The 18,971-nt window shown below is 46.3% G+C and overlaps 1 protein-coding gene across 4 annotated transcripts in view; it reads left to right on the forward strand.

Moving 5' to 3' along the window:
* Positions 1 to 18,971, forward strand: part of GALNT17 (polypeptide N-acetylgalactosaminyltransferase 17) — a 423,223-nt gene that overhangs the window by 323,735 nt on the left and 80,517 nt on the right. For 3 of the 4 annotated variants that reach the window (XM_036310766.1, XM_036310767.1, XM_036310768.1), the window contains one exon: positions 3,028 to 3,145. In XM_036310766.1, coding sequence (XP_036166659.1) covers positions 3,028 to 3,145 — 118 coding nt within the window. Of the gene's footprint in view, positions 1 to 1,397; positions 1,482 to 3,027; positions 3,146 to 18,971 lie in introns of those variants that run through there. The other variant, XM_036310769.1, reaches the window with a different exon arrangement.

An 18,971-nucleotide genomic window follows, 5' to 3' on the forward strand; every position in this document is an offset into this window, starting at 1 on the left:
TACCACCCCCACCCAGCCCCTGGGTCATAAGTGGGAGGGGACATATGTGTCATCATCACAGTTTGGTGGCAAGAACAGAAGCCTATCTAACAGGGTTTAAGTCAAGGAGGACAGACCACAAAGACAGGGGGCTCTCACATGCCCCTGGGCAGAGAATGGAGCCACACATCTCAGCAAATGGGCAGCTGAAGTCATCAGGCAGCCCCCACCCCCTGGCCTCACACTTCCGCTGTGTACCTGCCTTGCTCCCTATGTGCCATCGTCCACATGCACCAGAGCTGTCCCCTATGGTGGCCTGCCCTGCATTTGGATGAGACCACCTAGTTCTAGCACCCAGCACTGCCTCAATTCCAAGTTTCAGCAAAACCATAATTTGATTGGCTGTTTAGGTTTGGTTGATTGATGTGGGAGATTAGGCGCACACAGTGCTTTTCTAGGCTGCAGATCTGCTGCTTTGAGGCGTCAAGGGCTGGAGGAAATGATTGACAGTGAGTGGTTGCTGTCCCTGGTGTAGCTGGGGTGGCACAGCCGCACCAGTAGAGGGCAGTGTCCCATGTACACAGGTATGATAGCTAGGAGGTTTCTGGAAAAGCTTGGATGAGCCTCAGTAGAGGGCAAAGGAGCATTATTTGCTGAGCTTGTGCCCTGTGTGCTGGGCTCATCTCACATCTTTTCACAGCAGCACGCTGTACAGAAGTAACTGGGACCCAGGGTGCTCCATTAACCTAACCCAGTACTGTTTTCAGTGGCAGTGCCAGCATTCACACTGGGTTCTTTCAACTCTGAACACTGCTATTTCCAGCGTGCCCCACTGATGCCCTGGCTCGTGGGTAGTGGGAGGAATTCCATGGAGTTAGAAATCTGGACACTGAGGTCAAAGTCAAGCTCAGAAGGAGCTGATGAGGATCTGAGGCTGAGGTCTATAGTTCAGTTCCAGAGAATGCCACCAAGTACCTTCCGAGAATGCCACCGAGTACCTTCCGAGAATGACACCGAGTACCTTCTGAGTGGCCCAGGGGAGTTTCACCGGGCCTCCTTGTGAGATGTCTCTTTGGCACGTCTGGGGTTTGGCAGTTTGGGAGCTGCCAGCTCCTCCATGGAGCCTTGGCTGGAGGGGGCCACATATCAGTAGGCTTTGAAGCTGAGTGGTCTCTGAGCCCTACTCTGTGACTCAGAGCCAGGCCACTAAATCCCCACGGGGCTTGGCTCTTAAGTGGAGATGGTCCCTCCTTCGCAGGGCTGTGGTGGTTTTTAAATGAGTCAGTGTGTGAAAAAGTACTTTGCACTGTGCTGGAGACATAGTAATTACTCAATAAATAGCTGCTATAATAATAATAATATAGTAATAATGATGATGACTCTTAGTTGCTTGAATGCAGGAAGTATATTGTGTGTTTTTCTACCCCCTACAGCACCAGTAAAATGCCTTTGATATGGTAGATGCTGAGAAAATATTTGCTGAATGGATTTATTATACAAGGGTACGTAGAATGTCTGGAAGCAGAGATGAAAAGACATAAAGAATTTGTTGATATTGCACTACAATACAGGATGTAATATAATATAATACAGTGCAATATGTAAAATGTAACAGTGGGTTGTCCCTTATTAGCAATGCAGGGTTCCATGCTTTATGCAAAATTGCCATGAATGTGGTAGATTAATGCTGCGATTCCATCAATTTCTGCACATGCATCCATGATGTGTTGCCTCAGATGGTTTTTGTCTCTGATTTCCATTGAATTCAACTTGTTCCTTTAGCCTACTCCAGAAGAAATAATCTAGAAGATTCATATATACAAAAATAAAATATTAATCTTTGTTTTCAGACTTTCTGGCCAATGGCCACCCTATCAGTACCTTTCATCTCTCCTGCTCAGTACCCCTTCTCTGTGGGCTAAGACAGTCTCTCTGTGGTTTATAATTGGCCCCTTTGGGCACCAGGGTCTCCTCGGAGTCTTCTCCCGTCTGTGAGGACCAGCATCCTGATCCACTCTCTCCCATCAGAATGTGGAGTCCAGACCTCTTCCTGTTGACCTTCCTTTCTCCAGTTTCCCTTCAAGTCCCCAACTGGTAAAGCCCTTCTTCCTGGGACAGGAGATAGACACATCTGTTCTTCTCCTCTGAGCTTCTCTGAGACTGCCCATGCGCCCATCCTGTCACACAGCTGTCCCCAGACATGCAGTGAGAACCAGTCTCTCCATGTTTGCAGACCTCACATGACATGTGAGACCTGTTCTTGTTCAAGCTGCAAAGGTGCTGGGTTATCCCTAGGTGCTCTGGGTCCCATAGTTTGACTGAAGCTAAAACATAGCTTTATGGAGAATGGGGGTATGGGCACTGAGGCCTTCAGGAAGTTATCCCATTGGCCAGAGTGGAACCAAGCCCCAAGTTATTCCATTGGCCACAGTGGAACCACCCCCACAGGATGGTGCCTGTGATGGGCTTCTGGTACTGATGACTTTAGCATCTTTTATAAAAATTGAGATATAGTTGACATATAACGCTGTGTAAGTTTAAGGTGCACAACATGTTGATTTGGTTCATGTATATGTTGCCATGTGATTACCACCACTGCATTAGCTAACACCTCCATTACATCACATAATCATCATTTCCTTTTGTGGTGAGAGCATTTAAGATCTAGCCTCTTAGCAACTCTGGACTTTATAATATGGTATTGTTGACTATAATCACTATGCTATACATCAGATATCCAGAACTTACTCATCTTCCGACTGCAAGTTTAGACCCTTTGACTAACATCTCCTCATTTCCCCCACTTCCCAGTCCATGGTAACCACAATTCCCCCTGTTTCTACAAGTTTGGCTTTTTCCTTTTTTTCAGATTTCACATGTGAGAACATTTGTCACTCACTGTCTGACTTAGCTCACTTGGTATAATGCCCTCAAGCCCCATCTATATTGATGCAAATGGTGGGATTTCCTTTTTTCTAGTAGCTGGATAAAATTCCAGTGTGTGTGTGTATGTGATGACTTTGACTTTAGCGTCTCTCTCTCCCACAGGACACCAGCAATGATTGGCTGTTCCTTCGTAGTCAACAGGAAGTTCTTTGGTGAAATCGGTCTCCTGGACCCCGGGATGGATGTGTATGGAGGAGAAAACATCGAACTTGGAATCAAGGTTTGTGACATGGCGACCTTTGCTCTTGTTCGCATTTGTGAGCAGAGCTGCTGGTCATCTTAATGTATATTTAAAGCTTTCTTAGCTGGTGAATGACAGATTCCTTCATCCCACCCCTGTCCCTGAGGATGTTCCAGCAAGATTGTCACCCCTCTTTCGACAGGGAATCCTGGGCTTTCCCTTTCAAAGAGTTGAACAATTTATTCCATGCCTCAGTGACTCACTCTGGACATTAGCCACAGAATTTATTTCCTATTCTCTTCCAGTTTCATTCTCTCCTTACATTTGTCTTAAAATTAAATTACTCCTTAAGTTAGCATTGCCATTCTATGAATTTTGATGGTTTATGTAGATTGTAGAATCACAAGATGCCAGAGAAGAGCAGGACCATGTTCTGTGGGACCCTCCCTTGTCTCAGAAATGCTTCTAAAGAGAATGACAGGGTCGCGGAGTGAGAAGAATGCAGAATGGGCCTCTTGCTTGGACCCTAAGCCAGATTACTTCCACTGTTAGACATGTTGTATACTGGGTTTTGCTTAAGATTTTGTTTGAAAAGAGAATTCCGCTGGAAAAAATATTAGACACATTGATATATTCCAACCTCCTCTTTTTAAAGTTAAGATAAATGACCGCCCCCCAACTGGTAAGGTACACCTTTAGGCCCTGTCAGCCTCTTAGCAGTAGACTTGCTGCTCCTGCCTAGTGCAAGTCTCTCTCCACATTGCAAGGAATGAGTGCTGGGAGGACGCCCTTCCTGCTGAGGTCCCTGTGTCTGTTGCCCCCTGTCCTGAGCTTTTGCATAACTAGGCTCCTGGAAAGTAGGCTTGTTGGAAATGACCCAGGACACAATGGTAAGGATTTAAGTTTATTGCATTTCTTCCACCTTCCTGTTGTATTCTCTATTTTGTTCTACCAGGTAGGTACCCAGTGCAGAATCCCTATCCCTAATCAAAGCCTGCTCTGTTTGTGATTTCATTGGTTTAGCCCTAGCTGCTTAGCACCTTTAAGACACCCCATCAGCCCCTCATCAATACCTGAGTCCCCTTTGTGGAATGAAAGACTTTGTGCCCATGTGATGTAATGAATGGCCAGGCTACATGCATGAAGGAAATGGTGGGGACTCTCTCTGGATCCTAAAATCGCTCCCTTTTGGAGATCGCAGACTCTTCCTGTGCTTTCAATTCCAGGCAGGGTTCTTTCCTCAATGGAATTTGCATGAGATTTCTTTGTGAAGTCCGGCAATTAAAAATCCAATATGTTATCGTAGCGAATACACTGTCTTTCATCTGTTTTGAATTTAATTGCAGACACAGATCTGGACCTAGCATGTTGAACTTGGCCCTGCTCCCACCTCATCCCTCCTTGTGCTGCTCTGTTGTTTTTTTCCTTAGCTCTCATCCACTTCTAGCATGCCACAGAATTTACTTATGTATCATGTATGTGTATTGTTTTTCTCTATCTTCCCCTTTCTGATTGAAAGTTCTGTGGGACACAGATCTTGCATCCCAACATGTAGAACCAGGCTTGGCACATGGCTCAATAGACATCTGTTAGATTAATGATTGAATAAATACCTGTTGGGAATTTAACTGAGTAGAAGCAGTGGAGTGGTGGAGACAGACCTGATTGGAACAAGTTGATGGTTTATCGAGAGGTAAGAACTGGTTCCAGGCACTTATCTGTGAAAGGAAGGAGCTGGAGGAAGCCCTGCATTGAGAGAGTTGAAGTTTTTTAAGTTTCATTTTTAAGATAAGAGGGGTTGGAATGTCTCTTACCCTCCAATGAAGGGTAAGACCTCATTACCAACATAGGGGAGAACAGGGTGATGGGTAGAGCACTATCCCTATGGAGGCGGGGCATAGGGGGAGGGTTATAAGTACAGTTGGGACTCCAGGATTTGATTGCCACTGTAGGCTGTGTTGTGGAGTGACTGAGGATTTGACAGTGGTACGCACTGCTAAGGCTTGCTAAAATGTTAGTCTCCCTTACCCTGGCTGGTGTGGCTCAATTGGTTGGGCATTGTCCTGTGCACTGAAAAGTTGTTGGTTCAATTGCCAGTCAAGGCACATGTGTGGGTTACAGGTTGAATCCCCAGTAGGGGGCGTGCAAGAGGTAGCCGATCTATGTCTCGCTCTCACATGGATGTTTCTCTCTCTCCCTCTCCCCTCTCCCTTCTTCTCTCTCTAAAAAATATTTTTTTTAAAAAGATGTTGGTCTTCCCACACTTGCAAAGCATTTGCTTAGCAAAGTTGATGGTGGTAACTGAGTCCTGTGTGGCTGCCCCCATCCCTGAAGAAGGCGAAGGGCCCTCCATCTCCACCTCAGAGCACAGCCCAGGGCTCCAAAGCCCCTGGGCCGTCAGCTGAGGAGCCAACCAGTTCCACTCCGCACACTCCTTTGTGAACCAGTTGGAGTAGGCAGCCTCAGGGTCTGCTCTCCAGCTGGCTTGTCTTCTCTACAGCAATTTGGCTTCCCCAGATGGATCAGGGTAGATACCACCCTCACGTGCAATGGCCTGCCTCTTACTGTACACCCGAGCACAACCAGCATCCACGCTGGAGACGGGAAAGGTTTATGCCTCTCCCCATTGACCGTGTCCTTTTGTGAGCTGCAAGCTGACTCCATAGAAACCTGTTTTCTGCCCATTCTTAAAGCAGAGTTGAGTGCTGTTGATGCCATAAAGACCAAGGCCTGGGTTCAGGGTCTTCAGAGCCACCGTCTACACACTATCCTGGGGTTCTCAAGGTGTGGTCCCTGACCAGCAGCATCGACTTCATCTGGGAACTTGTTACAAATGCAGATTCTCAGGCCCCACCCCAGACCCCCTACATCAGACACTCTGGGGTGGGGTCTAGAAACCTGTGTTTTAACAAGCCTTCCAGGGGATTCTGTCACATGGCCATTCTTAAGTGCTCCTGGGTGTACACCTTGACCATAGTCAGCTTCTTCGCAAATACATACTTTTCTCAGAAAGGATCCCAGGTGAGAGTTCACATGTTTCAAGGCCCTCCTCCAGGTGTCCCCATGGCCATTGTGGGCCCACAGGGAGTCCCTTCTCCTCACTCCCAGCCCACACAGCACAGCCCCCACCCCTTAGGTAACAATACCTACTTCCTCCTTAGCTTAGTATGCAGGTGTCTGGACCAAGTGATTGTCGGTTCCTGGACAGGGCTCCCTTTTACCTGGAGATCTATCTATGTAAGCTGCTTTGTTTACCAATCATAGTATTTCTCTTTTCATTTGTGCTATTTTATAATGTTTAGAGCACAAATTGGGGGAATAATAAATACATTTTTAAGAAAGACATCCCCACAGCTTGAAAAAACTTCGAGCTTTTTGTAATCTTCTACACGCATATATAATTTGAACACAGTGGGCACACATACATTTACATAAATTAGCTAGGAGAAACGATACAGAATCCCATGCTTAAGTTAAGTGGGAAGATTTCAATATGTGCATACCATACTCTCTTTGGGATTTTTTTTTCACCAAGAAATAGGTCCATCTGCAATCTTTCTAACTAGTCTCTGACATTTTTCATTACCTTTTAATTCCTTAGTAAGTAGAGTGTCACAAGAATAGGGGAGAATAGACAGTGTCACTGAGGCTGAAGGCTGACTTCCTGCTGTCGCTCAGATGAAAGGCAGCTTGCCTGTGACCAAAACAATCGATACAATACCGTGAAGGGGAAGAAAAGCTTCCCAGGACCAAGAAAATAAATGAGGTTAGAAATGGAAAGGTTTCATCTTGTTCTGAGTAACATTAATCAGAAACCTTTAACGAGGCATATTACTGTAACATATCTACATGCGAAGAAAAAAAAATCTCCAAGGACAGAAGAGCAGATAGATCACTTTTAAGTGTAGTAAAATCAGGTGGCTTCAGACTTCCCTGCTATATCAGTCTTCTTTGGAAGAAAAGGCACTACTTATTCTGAACCCTCATATAAAAGAGTGACAGGCAAGGCTGCTGAACCCTGTCGCACAGCTGTTCCTAATGGAAGACAATAGAAAGGCGCTGCCAGATCCTACAACTATCAGAAAATGTCTTAGCTTCAACAGGACGCTCGAGGACTGAGTAAAAGACAGGATTCATGTGTGTATACATGGCATTTGTGAGGCCAAGGACCCACAATGGAGATGGAGATAAGTAAGCATGTGGGTGTGGGATGCACAGGTGTGATAACCTTACCTGGCCCAACCTAGCCTGAGGGCCTTCTCCTGGGTGCAGTTTTTGCCGATGCTCCACAATAGTCTCAGTCAATGCATTCAGACTCCTATCCTGGCAAATTAGGGGAAAAGGAAGTATATATATATATATATATATATATATATATATATATATATATATATATATATATATAAATTTGTATAGAGTAACAATAATATTCTTAAAAAGCAGATTTTTCCCAACGGGCATGGCTCAGTGGTTGAGCGTCAACCTATAAATCAGGAGGTCACAGTTCGATACCTGGTCAGGGCACATGCCCTGGTTGCAGGCTCGATCCCCAGTGTGGGGCGTGCAGGAGGCCGTCGATCAGTGATTCTCTCTCCCTCTCCCTTCCTCTCTGAAATCAATAATAATATGTATATATTTTTTAAAAGCACAGTAAGACCTGGATGCCACAACTGCTAGTTGCATAATTGGATGCCCTGGGCCACACTATTTTTGTTTTTTTTTTAAGAGCTGGGATGCCATTCTTAGGACTCAGATGGGTCCAAGATGGGCATCCTTGCCACCTTGCCCAGCCCAGTCCACTTGAGCTCAACTCATTGAAGATCTGAAGGGTCACCCACAGGCTGAGGTGCTCAGAGTCTCTACGCCAATCAGGATAGCTTCATCAATAGATTTGGAGAATTGCCTCCTTCAGAGGGATCATTCAGAAAACTCCAGACCCCCAAATGAACTCACACTGATCTCTTCTGTCCCATCGCTTGCTCACCTTGTCTCTTATCTCTGAGAAGCTAGTGGTGTAATTCAGTCTGAAACTGAAGCCCTGGAAATCAGGGGATAGATACAGTCCCAGTCTGAGTCTGAAAGTCCAAGAACCAGGAGTGCTGATGTCTGGGGACGAGAGAATACAGATGTTTTAGCTCACGCAGAAACATGAGACAGGTGCTTTGATCCCCGGCCTCTCCTCTGTCTGTGGGTCTGAGACTCACCCTCCAGCATCCATCTTAATCGGGATAGATTCCCTGCCCTCTCTGAAGCCCCTAACATCAGGCCCCCAATGCCCAGAAGCCTCCCGTGACCTTTGTCTTCCATTTGGAACTCTTGGGCTCAGTTGAAGGTGCACAGCATAATGGTTTACTACATCTGGTGAATGTTGTGATTGGAAAACTGTCACTCCTGGAGGGGACTCAGACTGGGCTGTATATATTCCCCAATTCTCAGGTCTCGAGGGTATGTTTTGGAATTTTGTTTCTTTTTCCTAATCTCTAGATTGATTGTGGCTTTGGGTCTCCCTTCGCTGCTGGCATTGGTCATATCTGGCTGTGTGCGTGTCTTCATAGTGCAGGGTTAGAGTATGTATGTGTTAAAATTCAGAGCAAAGTTTCTACTCTTGTCTGGGGATAGAATAGGCTTTTGGGTTTCACAGACTGGACTTTAATCTGGATGCATATATTACATGTGGCCAACAGGTCAGTCGAATGCTTTTGAATATGAGGAAGACATGTTGAGTGCCTTCTCTACTGCAGCAGGCACTTTCACTGCAGATACCACTGTAGATAGGCATGGGCAGGCAGAAAACCCATTCATTTAACAGATAATTATCAATGTGCTGAGTATGAAAAGATAGGATGGGGGATGCTATGGGAGAATATATCAAGGGGAAATTATCTAGTCTAGAGTGTTGGGATGAGCCTCCCTAAGGAAAAGATGTTTAAGACTTTAAAAATGAGTTGAATTTAGGTATACAAAGAGAGTGTGGGAGAGGAGTGTGGGAGTAGGAATATTCCAGGCAGTTACAGTCATGCAAGATGAATAAGTCCTAGAGATCTACTGTGTGGGCCTCGTGCCTAGAGTTAATACTTATTATATACTTAAAAAACTTGCTAAGAGGGTAGATATTTTATAATGTTCTTTAAAAAATATTTTATTTATTTATTTATTTTGAGAACAAATTGACACATATCACTGTATCAGTTGAAGATGCACAGCATGATGGTTTGACTTATATATATTGTGAAGTAATTACTGCAATATATTTATTTAGCATCCATCTTGTATAGATACAGTACAAAGAGAAAGAAAAAATAAAGAATTTTTTTTCCTTGTATGAGAACTCTTAGGATTTACTCTCCTAACAACTTCCATACACATCATACAGCAGTACCTGTAGTCCTCGTGCTGTACGTTATATCCCGAGCAAATGTTTGTACCTTTGACCACCTTTCTTCAATCTCCTCTCCCCTCACCCCCTGCCTCTGGTAACAACAAATTTGATCTCTTTTTCTATGAATTTGGGGGGGGGTTGTTTTTGAGGTGTGTGTTTTTGTTAGATTCCATATAAAAGTGAGATCATATAGTACTTGTCTTTCTCTGTCTGACTTATTTCACTTAGTATCCTCAAGGTCTGCCCATATTGTTGCAAATGCCAAGATTTCCTCATTTTTTATGGATGCATAATTTTTCATTGCGTGCTTTATATATATTCATTCATCCATCAGTGAGCACTTCGGTTGCTTCCATGACTTGGCTATTGTGTATAATGCTGTTATGAACATAGGGGTGCAGATATCTTTTCAAGTTGTGTTTTCATTCTCTTTGGACATATTCCCAGAAGTAGAATTGCTGGATCATATGGTAATTCTGTTATTAATTTTTTGAGGATCCTTTATACTATTTTCCATAGTGCCTGTACCAATTTACAATACTACTAACAGTGTGCATCAGGGATCCCTTTTTTTCCACATCCATGCCAGTATTTATTTATTTTTTAGTCTTTTTGATGACAACCATTTTACCAGATGTGAGGTGATATCTCATTGTGGTTTTGATTTGTGTTTTCCTAATGACTAGTGATGTTGAGCATCTTTTTAGGTACCTATTGGCCATTTGTATGTCTTCTTTGAAAAATGTCTATTTAGTTCTTTTGCCTATTAAATTGGATTATTTGGCTTTCTGCTATTGAATTGTATGAGTTCTTTTTATAATTTGAACGAGGGGTACAAGCCCTAGGCCTGGACAGTGATCAGGGCTGATCGGGGCCTTCCGGCTGCTGGCCGGGCCTTCCTTTGTTCTGCACCGCCCCCTGGTGGTCAGTGCATGTCATAGAGAGCAATTGAACTCCCGGTCTCCTGTTCAAACTCCTGAGGGGACACTTTGCATATTAGCCTTTTATATATATAGACTAGAGGCCCGGTGCACAAAAATTTGTGCACTCAGGGGGGTGGAGGGGTCCCTCAGCCCGGCCCGTGCCCTCTCTCAGTCTGGGACCCCTTGGGAGATAACAACCTGATGGCTTAGGCCTGCTCCCGGGTGGCAGAGGGCAGGCCCAATCCCTAGGTGCAGCCCCTGGTCAGGCTCAGAGCAGGGCCGATTGGAGGGTTGGGGCACCACCCTGTGTCACACTCAAGGCAGGGTTGATGGGGAGGTTGCGGCGCCACCTCCTGTCACGCACAGAGCAGGGCCGATCAGGGGGTTAGGGAGCTCCCCACTGTCACGCACAGAGCAGGGCCCATCAGGGGGTTGGGGAGCTCCCACCTGTCACTCACAGAGCAGGGCCGATCAGGGGGTTGAGGAGCTCCCCCGGTCACTCACAAAGTAGGGCCAGTAGGGGAGTTGGGGCACCGCCCCCTGTCACACACAGAGCAGGGCAGATCAGGGGGTTGGGGCGCCGCACCCTGTCACAATCAGGGCAGGGCCGATGGGGAGGTTATGGCTCTACCCCGTCACACACAGAGTAGGGCCCATGGGGGGCGTTGGAGCACCGCCCTCTATCACCCACAGAGCAGGGCCAATCAGGGGGTTGGGGCCCCGCACCCTGTCACACTCAGGGCAGGGCCGATGGGGAGGTTATGGCTCTACCCCGTCACACACAGAGCAGGGCCCGTGGGGGGGGGGGGGGCAGGGGGAGGGTTGGGGCGCCACACCCTGTCACTCACAGAGCCGCAGGGCGATCAGGGGGTTGGGGAGCTCCCCCCTATCAGGCACAGAGCAGGGCCTATCAGGGGGTTGGGGCACCGCATCCTGTCACACACAGAGCAGGGCCAATCAGGGGGTTGGGGCAGCGCAGCCTGTCACACACAGAGCCGCAGGGCGATCAGGGGGTTGGGGAGCTCCCCCCTATGAGGCACAGAGCAGGGCTGATCAGGGGGTTGGGGCGCCTTCCCCTGTCACAATCAGGGCAGGGCCAATAGGGAGATTGTGGCCCCACTCCCTGTCACACACAGAGCCGCAGGGCAATCAGGGGGTTTGGGCACTGCCCCCGTCACACTGATCCCGGTGCCGGGAGGCCTCGTGGCTCCCCTGATCCCGGTGCTGGGAGGCATATTACCCTTTTACTATATAGGATAGAGGCCTGGTGCACGGGTGGGGGCCGGCTGGTTTGCCCTGAAGGGTGTCCTGGATCAGGGTGGGGGTCCCCACTTGGGTGCCTGGGTGAGGGGCTGAGGGCTGTTTTCAGGCTGGCGGGTGACTGAAGCTCCCAACCGCTCCTTTTTTTCTTTTTCTTTTTCATTCTGGGCCAGCTTTAGCTCTGAGGCTTGGCTCCAGCTCTTAGGCCTCGGCTGCTGAAAGCAGGTATCTGGTTTGTTTGAGTTCTATAATCAAAACACTGTTTCAACTCCAGCTCTGAGATCCTGGCTGGCTGAAAGCAGGTTTCTGGGGTTTTGTTTAGCTTCTATATTTGTAACATTTGGAACATCAAAAATGGTATGATGCTGGCACAAAAACAGACAAATAGATCTATAGAAAAGAATTGACAGCCCAGAAATAAACTCAAGCATATATGGTTAACTAATATTTTACTAGGGAGCCAAAAATACTCAATGTAGAAAGGACAGTCTCTTCAATATATGCTGTGGGACAACTGGATATTCACATGCAGAAGAATAAAACTGGACCCCCATCATATACCACTCATAAAAATAAACTTGAAATGGATTAAAGGCCTAAATGTAAGACCAGAAACCATGAAACCCCTAGAAGAAAACATGGGGGGAAAAAGCTCCTGGACATGGTTCTTGACAATGATTTTTTGGATATGACACCTAAAGCACAAGAAAAAAATAAATAAAATAAAAAGCTTTTGCCCAGCAAAGAAACAAACAACAAAGTGAATAGACAACTTATGGAATAAGGAAAGTATTTGCAAACCATACATATGATAAGAGGTTAATATTCTATCTAATAAAAGAGAAACATGGTAATTAGCCATACATCCGCTACCCTTCCCATTGGCTAATCAGGGCAATATGCAAATTAACTGCCAGCCAAGATGGCGGCCAGCAGCCAGGCAGCTTGAAACTAACATGAGGCTTGCTTGCTTCAGTGACGGAGGACTCCAACGTTCCCGGCCTGCCTCTGCCGGCCTCTGAGCTTGCAGTTTGAAACATTGTAACAAATATAGACTCCCAGAAACCAGCTTTCAGCCGGCTGGGATCTCAGAGCTGGAGTTGATACAGAGTTTTGAGAACCGAAACAAACCAGATACCTGCTTTCAGGAGCGGAGGCCTAAGAGCTGGAGCCTCAGAGCTAAAGCTGGCCCAGAATAAAAAAGTAAAAAAGAAAAGAAGGAGCAGTTGGGAGCTTCAGTCCCAGCCTGAAAACAGCCCTCAGCCCCTCACCCAGACTGGCCAGGCACCCCAGTGGGGACCCCCACCCTGAAGGGTGTGTGACCAGCTGCAAACAGCCATCATCCCCTCATCCAGGCTGGCCAGGCACCCAAGTGGGGACCCCCACCCTGATCCAGGACACCCTTCAGGGCAAACCAGCCGGCCCCCACCCGTGCACCAGGCCTCTATTCTATATAGTAAAAGGGTAATATGCCTCCCAGCACCGGGATCAGTGTGACAGGGGGCAGCGCCCAAACCCCCTGATTGCCCTGCGGCTCTGTGTGTGACAGGGGGCGGCGCCCCAACCCCCTGATCGGCCCTGCTCTGTGTGTGACAGGGTGCGGCACCCCAACCCAACCCCCACGGGCCCTGCTCTGTGTGTGTTGGGGTAGAGCCATAACCTCCCCATCGGCCCTGCCCTGAGTGTGACAGTGGCGGCGCCCCAACTCCCTGATCGACCCTGCTCTGTGGGTGATAGAGGGCGGCGCCCCAACCCCCTGATCCACCCTGCTCTGTGTGTGACGGGGCGGTGTGCCAACTCCCCTATTGGCCCTACTCTGTGAGTGACAGGGGGGAACTCCTCAACCCCCTGATGGGCCCTGCTCTGTGCGTGACAGGGGGCAGCGCCCCAACCCCCTGATTGGCCTTGCTCTGTGCGTGACAGGGGGTGGCGCCACAACCTCCCCATCGACTCTGCCTTGAGTGTGACGGGGCGGTGCCCCAACCCCCCAATCGGCCCTACCCTGAGCGTGGCTGAGGGTGGCATCGCAACCTCCCGATCCGCCCTGCTCTGTGCATGACAGGGGGCGGCGCCCCAAGTCCCCAATCGGCCCTGCTCTGAGCCCAACCAGGGGCTGCACCTAGGGATTGGGCCTGCCCTCTGCCACCCGGGAGCAGGCCTAAGCCATCAGGTTGTTATCTCCCAAGGGGTCCCAGACTTCGAGAGGGCACAGGCCGGGCTGAGGGCCCCCCCTCCCCCCCGAGTGCACAAATTTTTGTGCACCGGGCCTCTAGTTATATATATAAAAGCCTAAGTGATTCGCTGACCATTCTACCGTCCAACTGGTATCTATGACACACACTGACCACCAGGGGGCAGATGCTCAACACAGGAGCTACCAAGTTGCGGTGGCTTGGCAGCTGCAGTTCTCCGGTTATGCACCTGGAACCAGAGAGGAGGGTGCCCGATTCCAGGGTGCGTCACCTGAGAACCACCTTCTTGCAATCTGGGGCCCCTCAGGGTATGTTGGAGAGCTGGTTTCAGCCCAATACCCACAGGCCAGGCCAAGGGACCCCACTGGTGCACCAATACATGCACCGGGCTTCTAGCCCATTGGCTCCCCACTTCAGGTGTGGCTCCCCACCGGGCCTCTAGCCCAGCCGTGGGCAAACTACGGCCCGCGGGCCGGATCCGGCCCATTTGAAATGAATAAAACTAAAAAAAAAAAAAGACCGTACCCTTTTATGTAATGATGTTTACTTTGAATTTATATTAGTTCACACAAACACTCCATCCATGCTTTTGTTCCGGCCCTCCGGTCCAGTTTAAGAACCCATTATGGCCCTCGAGTCAAAAAGTTTGCCCACCTCTGCTCTAGCCCATTGCAGAGGTCATGAGTCTGGCTCTTATAGAAACTTGCAACTCGATTAGCTAAATAATGAGATGTGCAGTACCTACTGGCTGCGGCCCTGATGTCTGGCACCCATGCCAGCCCATCCACTTAATATTGATTTCCAGTGGAGGCAGCAAATTTTCCTGCTATCACTCTCAGCTGGGAAACAAGCTGCTGCTTCCCTCCTTCCAAGCGGACAGTAGCACCAGCAGGCAACTTCCAGAAAGGGAAAGAGGTGAAGGAGCAGCTCAGGTGGGAAGAAGGAGGTTCCCGCTGACACAAGCCTCTGCCAGGGCAGAAGGGCCTGGGAGGGAGCCTGACACTGAGCAGGGTCCTGCCTTAGGCCAACTAGATTCCAGGTTAAGTAAATCCTGTTTGCTCAATAATTGCATTTTGCAGCTAAATGCCCACAAGTTGTCAATTACTGCCAAGCTTAGGGTAAAGTGAGATGAAAGAAGTGAGACAGATACAGAAAGTGAGAGAATATTGGGAGGAGAGAGGAGGGAGCCCAATTACAGAGTGTGTCACCCAAGAACCATCCTCTCACAATCCAGGGCCCCTTGGGGGATGTCGGAGAGCTGGTTTCGGCCCAATCCCCACAGGCCAGGCCACAGTGCACGAATTCATGAACCATGCCTCTAGTAATAAATAAAGAGTGTAGGAGGAAACTTCTGGAGGTGATGAATATACCAGTATTTACAGCATAGATTGTGGTGATGTCTTCACAGGTGTACACTTACCTCCAAACTCATCAAGTTGATTTTTTGTGTGTTGATCATAGCTCAATAAAGTGGTTTAAAAAAGAAAAAGATTATTTTAGTCAAGGAGGGGAAAAAAATGTGCAAAGGTTTAGAATTCTCAGAGGAAAACGTGTCGGGGAACTGTGGAAATTCCATATGGCTGGAGCAAGAAAGGAAGAGGAAAACATGTTAGATGTAGTGGAAGGATTGATGTGAACATTTTGAAAAAAAAAAAAAAATCACACACACACACACACACACACACATATATATAAAATAAAAAATATATACACACTTTGAATAATTATTAATTTCAGTGGGTTAAATCTGAAAAGAAAGAAACATCAATTAAACAATCAGCTGTTAAAGTGTGTATATATTATGGGGACACCCTGAATGTACATATAGTACCATATGCTCACCACCTGCTCCTTTGAAGAAATTTAAGGGGAGTAGGGTCATCAGGCTTTTTAAAATAAATTAATGGATCATTATGATTGCTATGTGGAGAATGGATTATATAACTCAGTAGACTCAGAAGAAGGGCACTGAGAGAGCTTGGACTATGGTTGAGGCAGTGGGAGAGAAATAGATAAATTCAGAAACAGAATTTTGGAGGAAAGTAGGGTTAAGGCTGACTCCCAAGTTGCTCACTGGAGCAACTGGGAGATGCTAGTGCTATTATTTGAGGTAAGGACACCGCTAAAGGAGGTTTGGAGAAGGTTTAGATATGGTGAGTCTGTAATTTCTGAGACACTCCAGCTCATCCAATAGGCAATTGGCTGTGTGGGGATTGAGCTAAGGAGAGAAAACTTGAGGTAGATTTGGCCATCGGTGGCACATAGATCATATTTGAAGTCATGAGAGAGAAAAGGTTGCCTAAAGAAGGGAGGAGGGGTGAGACAGAAGTCCAGATAAAAGTAACATGTAAGGCATGAAAGGAGCAGCTGGAAAGGAGATGGAGAAGGAGTGACCTGGAGGGTGAGTTTGTGGCAGCTGAGAGAAGAGTGCATGTAAGTACCCAAAGTTGGACTCAGCAACAGTAGGCATGGAGAACAGGGGATGAATGTGAGCGCCATTTAGGAGGTATGGCCAACAGGACCTGGTTGGCGATTGAATGTGAGGAATGAATGAGAGGAGAGTGGAAGGAAACCTCCAGGTTTCTGGGCACCTAGGTGGATTCAGTTCGAGAACACCTGCAGAGAAGAAGGTCTTAGGTGGAGCTGGAGAAGTTCCATTTTACAGACTTGGGGTTTGAGGAGCAGCAGTCCTCTGTGACCTGGCAGTGTGATGTCACGGGAATTGGCAGAGGGGTTCCAGGACAAGTGGAAGGTGTTTGCCATTCCACTCTGGTGTCTGCTGGACTGCGGTGCCTAGCGTTTGGCTGACTTAAAGGAGCTAGGACGTGCTGATCCCTTGTATGATTTGAACCAGTGGCTGACAGCTGGGAGTTGCCGTATATGCTACACCTAAAGAACTGAAGAGTTAGGAAAATAGCGGGATTTTCAAATTGAGGGCTCTTTGTCCTTTATTATGACATATTTTTGGGAGAAGATCTAGTTTTTTAAGATGTTTAGAACTTTCACATCTCGGCTCCATATTCCAATTTCATGCAGGTACGTGGGATTCCTAGCTGCTCACCCAGCCCTGCTGTGTTCGCCTGCTTGTTCCTGTGGCACCTCCCTAAAGGAGATGGGGAGCCCCCATAGAGCCCAGCTGATGAGCCACCTCCCTGTAAAGTTTGAACATCTTTAGTGATACCTTGCTCTCCCAGCATTCACTGCTGTGTGACATCCCGTGTGCAGAACTGCTTTACAGGAAACAGAAAGAGCAGGAGAAAGGTCATCAATCCTGGCATTAAATAGCAGGGCCATTTTGTATCTTGATTGAAATGTATTGTCAGCCTGTTAAACAAGAAAAATAGACTCGTGTAGAAAGCTGCAAAAACAAAAACACACACATGCATGTACACCACACACACACACACACACACACACACACACACACACACACATCAAATACACCTTCCTCAAGAGACTTTCCAAAAAACAGTCAGCAATGGGATGTCGATGTAGAATAAAAAAGCTTCCACAGTTTCTAAAATCCTTTAATGCTAATTTTGTAAAGGCTGGGAATTACACCCTGAGTGGATGAGGGGGTTTAGATTATTTTGTTTCTTGTTATTTTTTCCCCTCAAAAAAAATTGGAGAATGAAGAATTCAGTAATTATATTTTATGTTAATTTCTCTTAATTTAACATTTAATTATGGAGAATTAAAACATACACAAAAATAGAACAGTCTAATGAACCCAATCTCCTACTCATTCAACTTCAACAAATACCAACATTTTATGTGTTTTTCAACTACTGCTCCTCAGCTTTTTAAAAAGAAATTCCCAGCCCTGGCTGGTGTGGCTCAGTTGGTTAGAGCATCTTCCCAGGCACTGAAGGGTCATGGATTTGATTCCCAGTCAGGGCATATACCCAGGTTTCAGGTTCAATCCCTGGTCAGGGTGCGTGCAGAAGGCAATCAAGCAATGTTTCTCTCTCACATTGATGCCTCTCTCTCTCTTTGTCTCTCCACACCCTCCCTGCCTCTCCCTTCCTCTCTCCAGAATCAATGAAAAATGTATCCTTGGGTAAGGATTAAAAAAAAAAAAAAGCAAATCCCCATATTTCACCTATAAACATTTAGAGTGCATTGCTAACATATAAAGACCTTTTAAAACATAGGCTAAACATAAAATTACTTATACCCAGTTCATGTTTTTCAAAAATATTTCTCAAAGGTTTGTGAGATTTCTCTGTCATCTATCTATCTCTCTATCTACAATTGATTTGTTCAAATAAGGTTTCAAACAAGGTCCACACATTTCAATAGGTTGATAAGTCACTTAAGTACCTTTTATTTTTGCCCATTCTATATATGTTTTTATCAAGGTCTTATTTATTACAATAAAATACACAGATTTCCCCTCATCTTTATTTTCTTACGTCATTCCTTTGTTGAAGACACCAAGTCATTTGTTCTATAAAATTTTGCACAATCTGAATATGGCAAATTGATTGATTCCTCTTGATGCCTTTGAGATCTTCTAATCTCCATTTTCTCTAAGCTGTAACTATATCTGGAAGGATGATTAGACTCAGTTTCCTTCCTTCCTTATTTCCTGGTAAGAATACTTTAGGTGGTGCTGTAAAACTTCCTACCGAATTACATCAGGAGATACATAACATCGGGTTGTCTGACTGTTAGTTATGTTTAGATTCAACAGTGGGGCCATGTACTCTCAGCCCAATTCATCCTTTATAAAATTCTCCATCAACCTTTCACCCAGGGTTTTAGCAGCCACTAATGGTCATTGCTTAGATCTGTATTTCATCAGAGCCTACAAAATAGAGATTTTTAAATTCTATATTCATTCTGAATTTATAAGCTGTGATTCTTCTATTATAAAGACCTTACCCTCATCCACTATTTGGATCCTCTGAAATACAGTTTAAACAGGAAAGACAGGATAAATGCTTGATTCTTTGTTTTTATTTAAACAGTTTTAGAATAATGAGTCAATACCATAGCAACCTCCAAAGTAACCAATGAGGTTTTATTTTTCCAATAATATTATGGACTCAAAGTTTAAAAAAAAACTGTTATTTATCTAAATCAATTATAGTCATTACTCAATTTTT

The sequence above is a fragment of the Myotis myotis genome, unplaced genomic scaffold (assembly GCF_014108235.1).
Source record: "Myotis myotis isolate mMyoMyo1 unplaced genomic scaffold, mMyoMyo1.p scaffold_m19_p_5, whole genome shotgun sequence".
Classification (NCBI taxonomy): Eukaryota; Metazoa; Chordata; class Mammalia; order Chiroptera; family Vespertilionidae; genus Myotis; species Myotis myotis.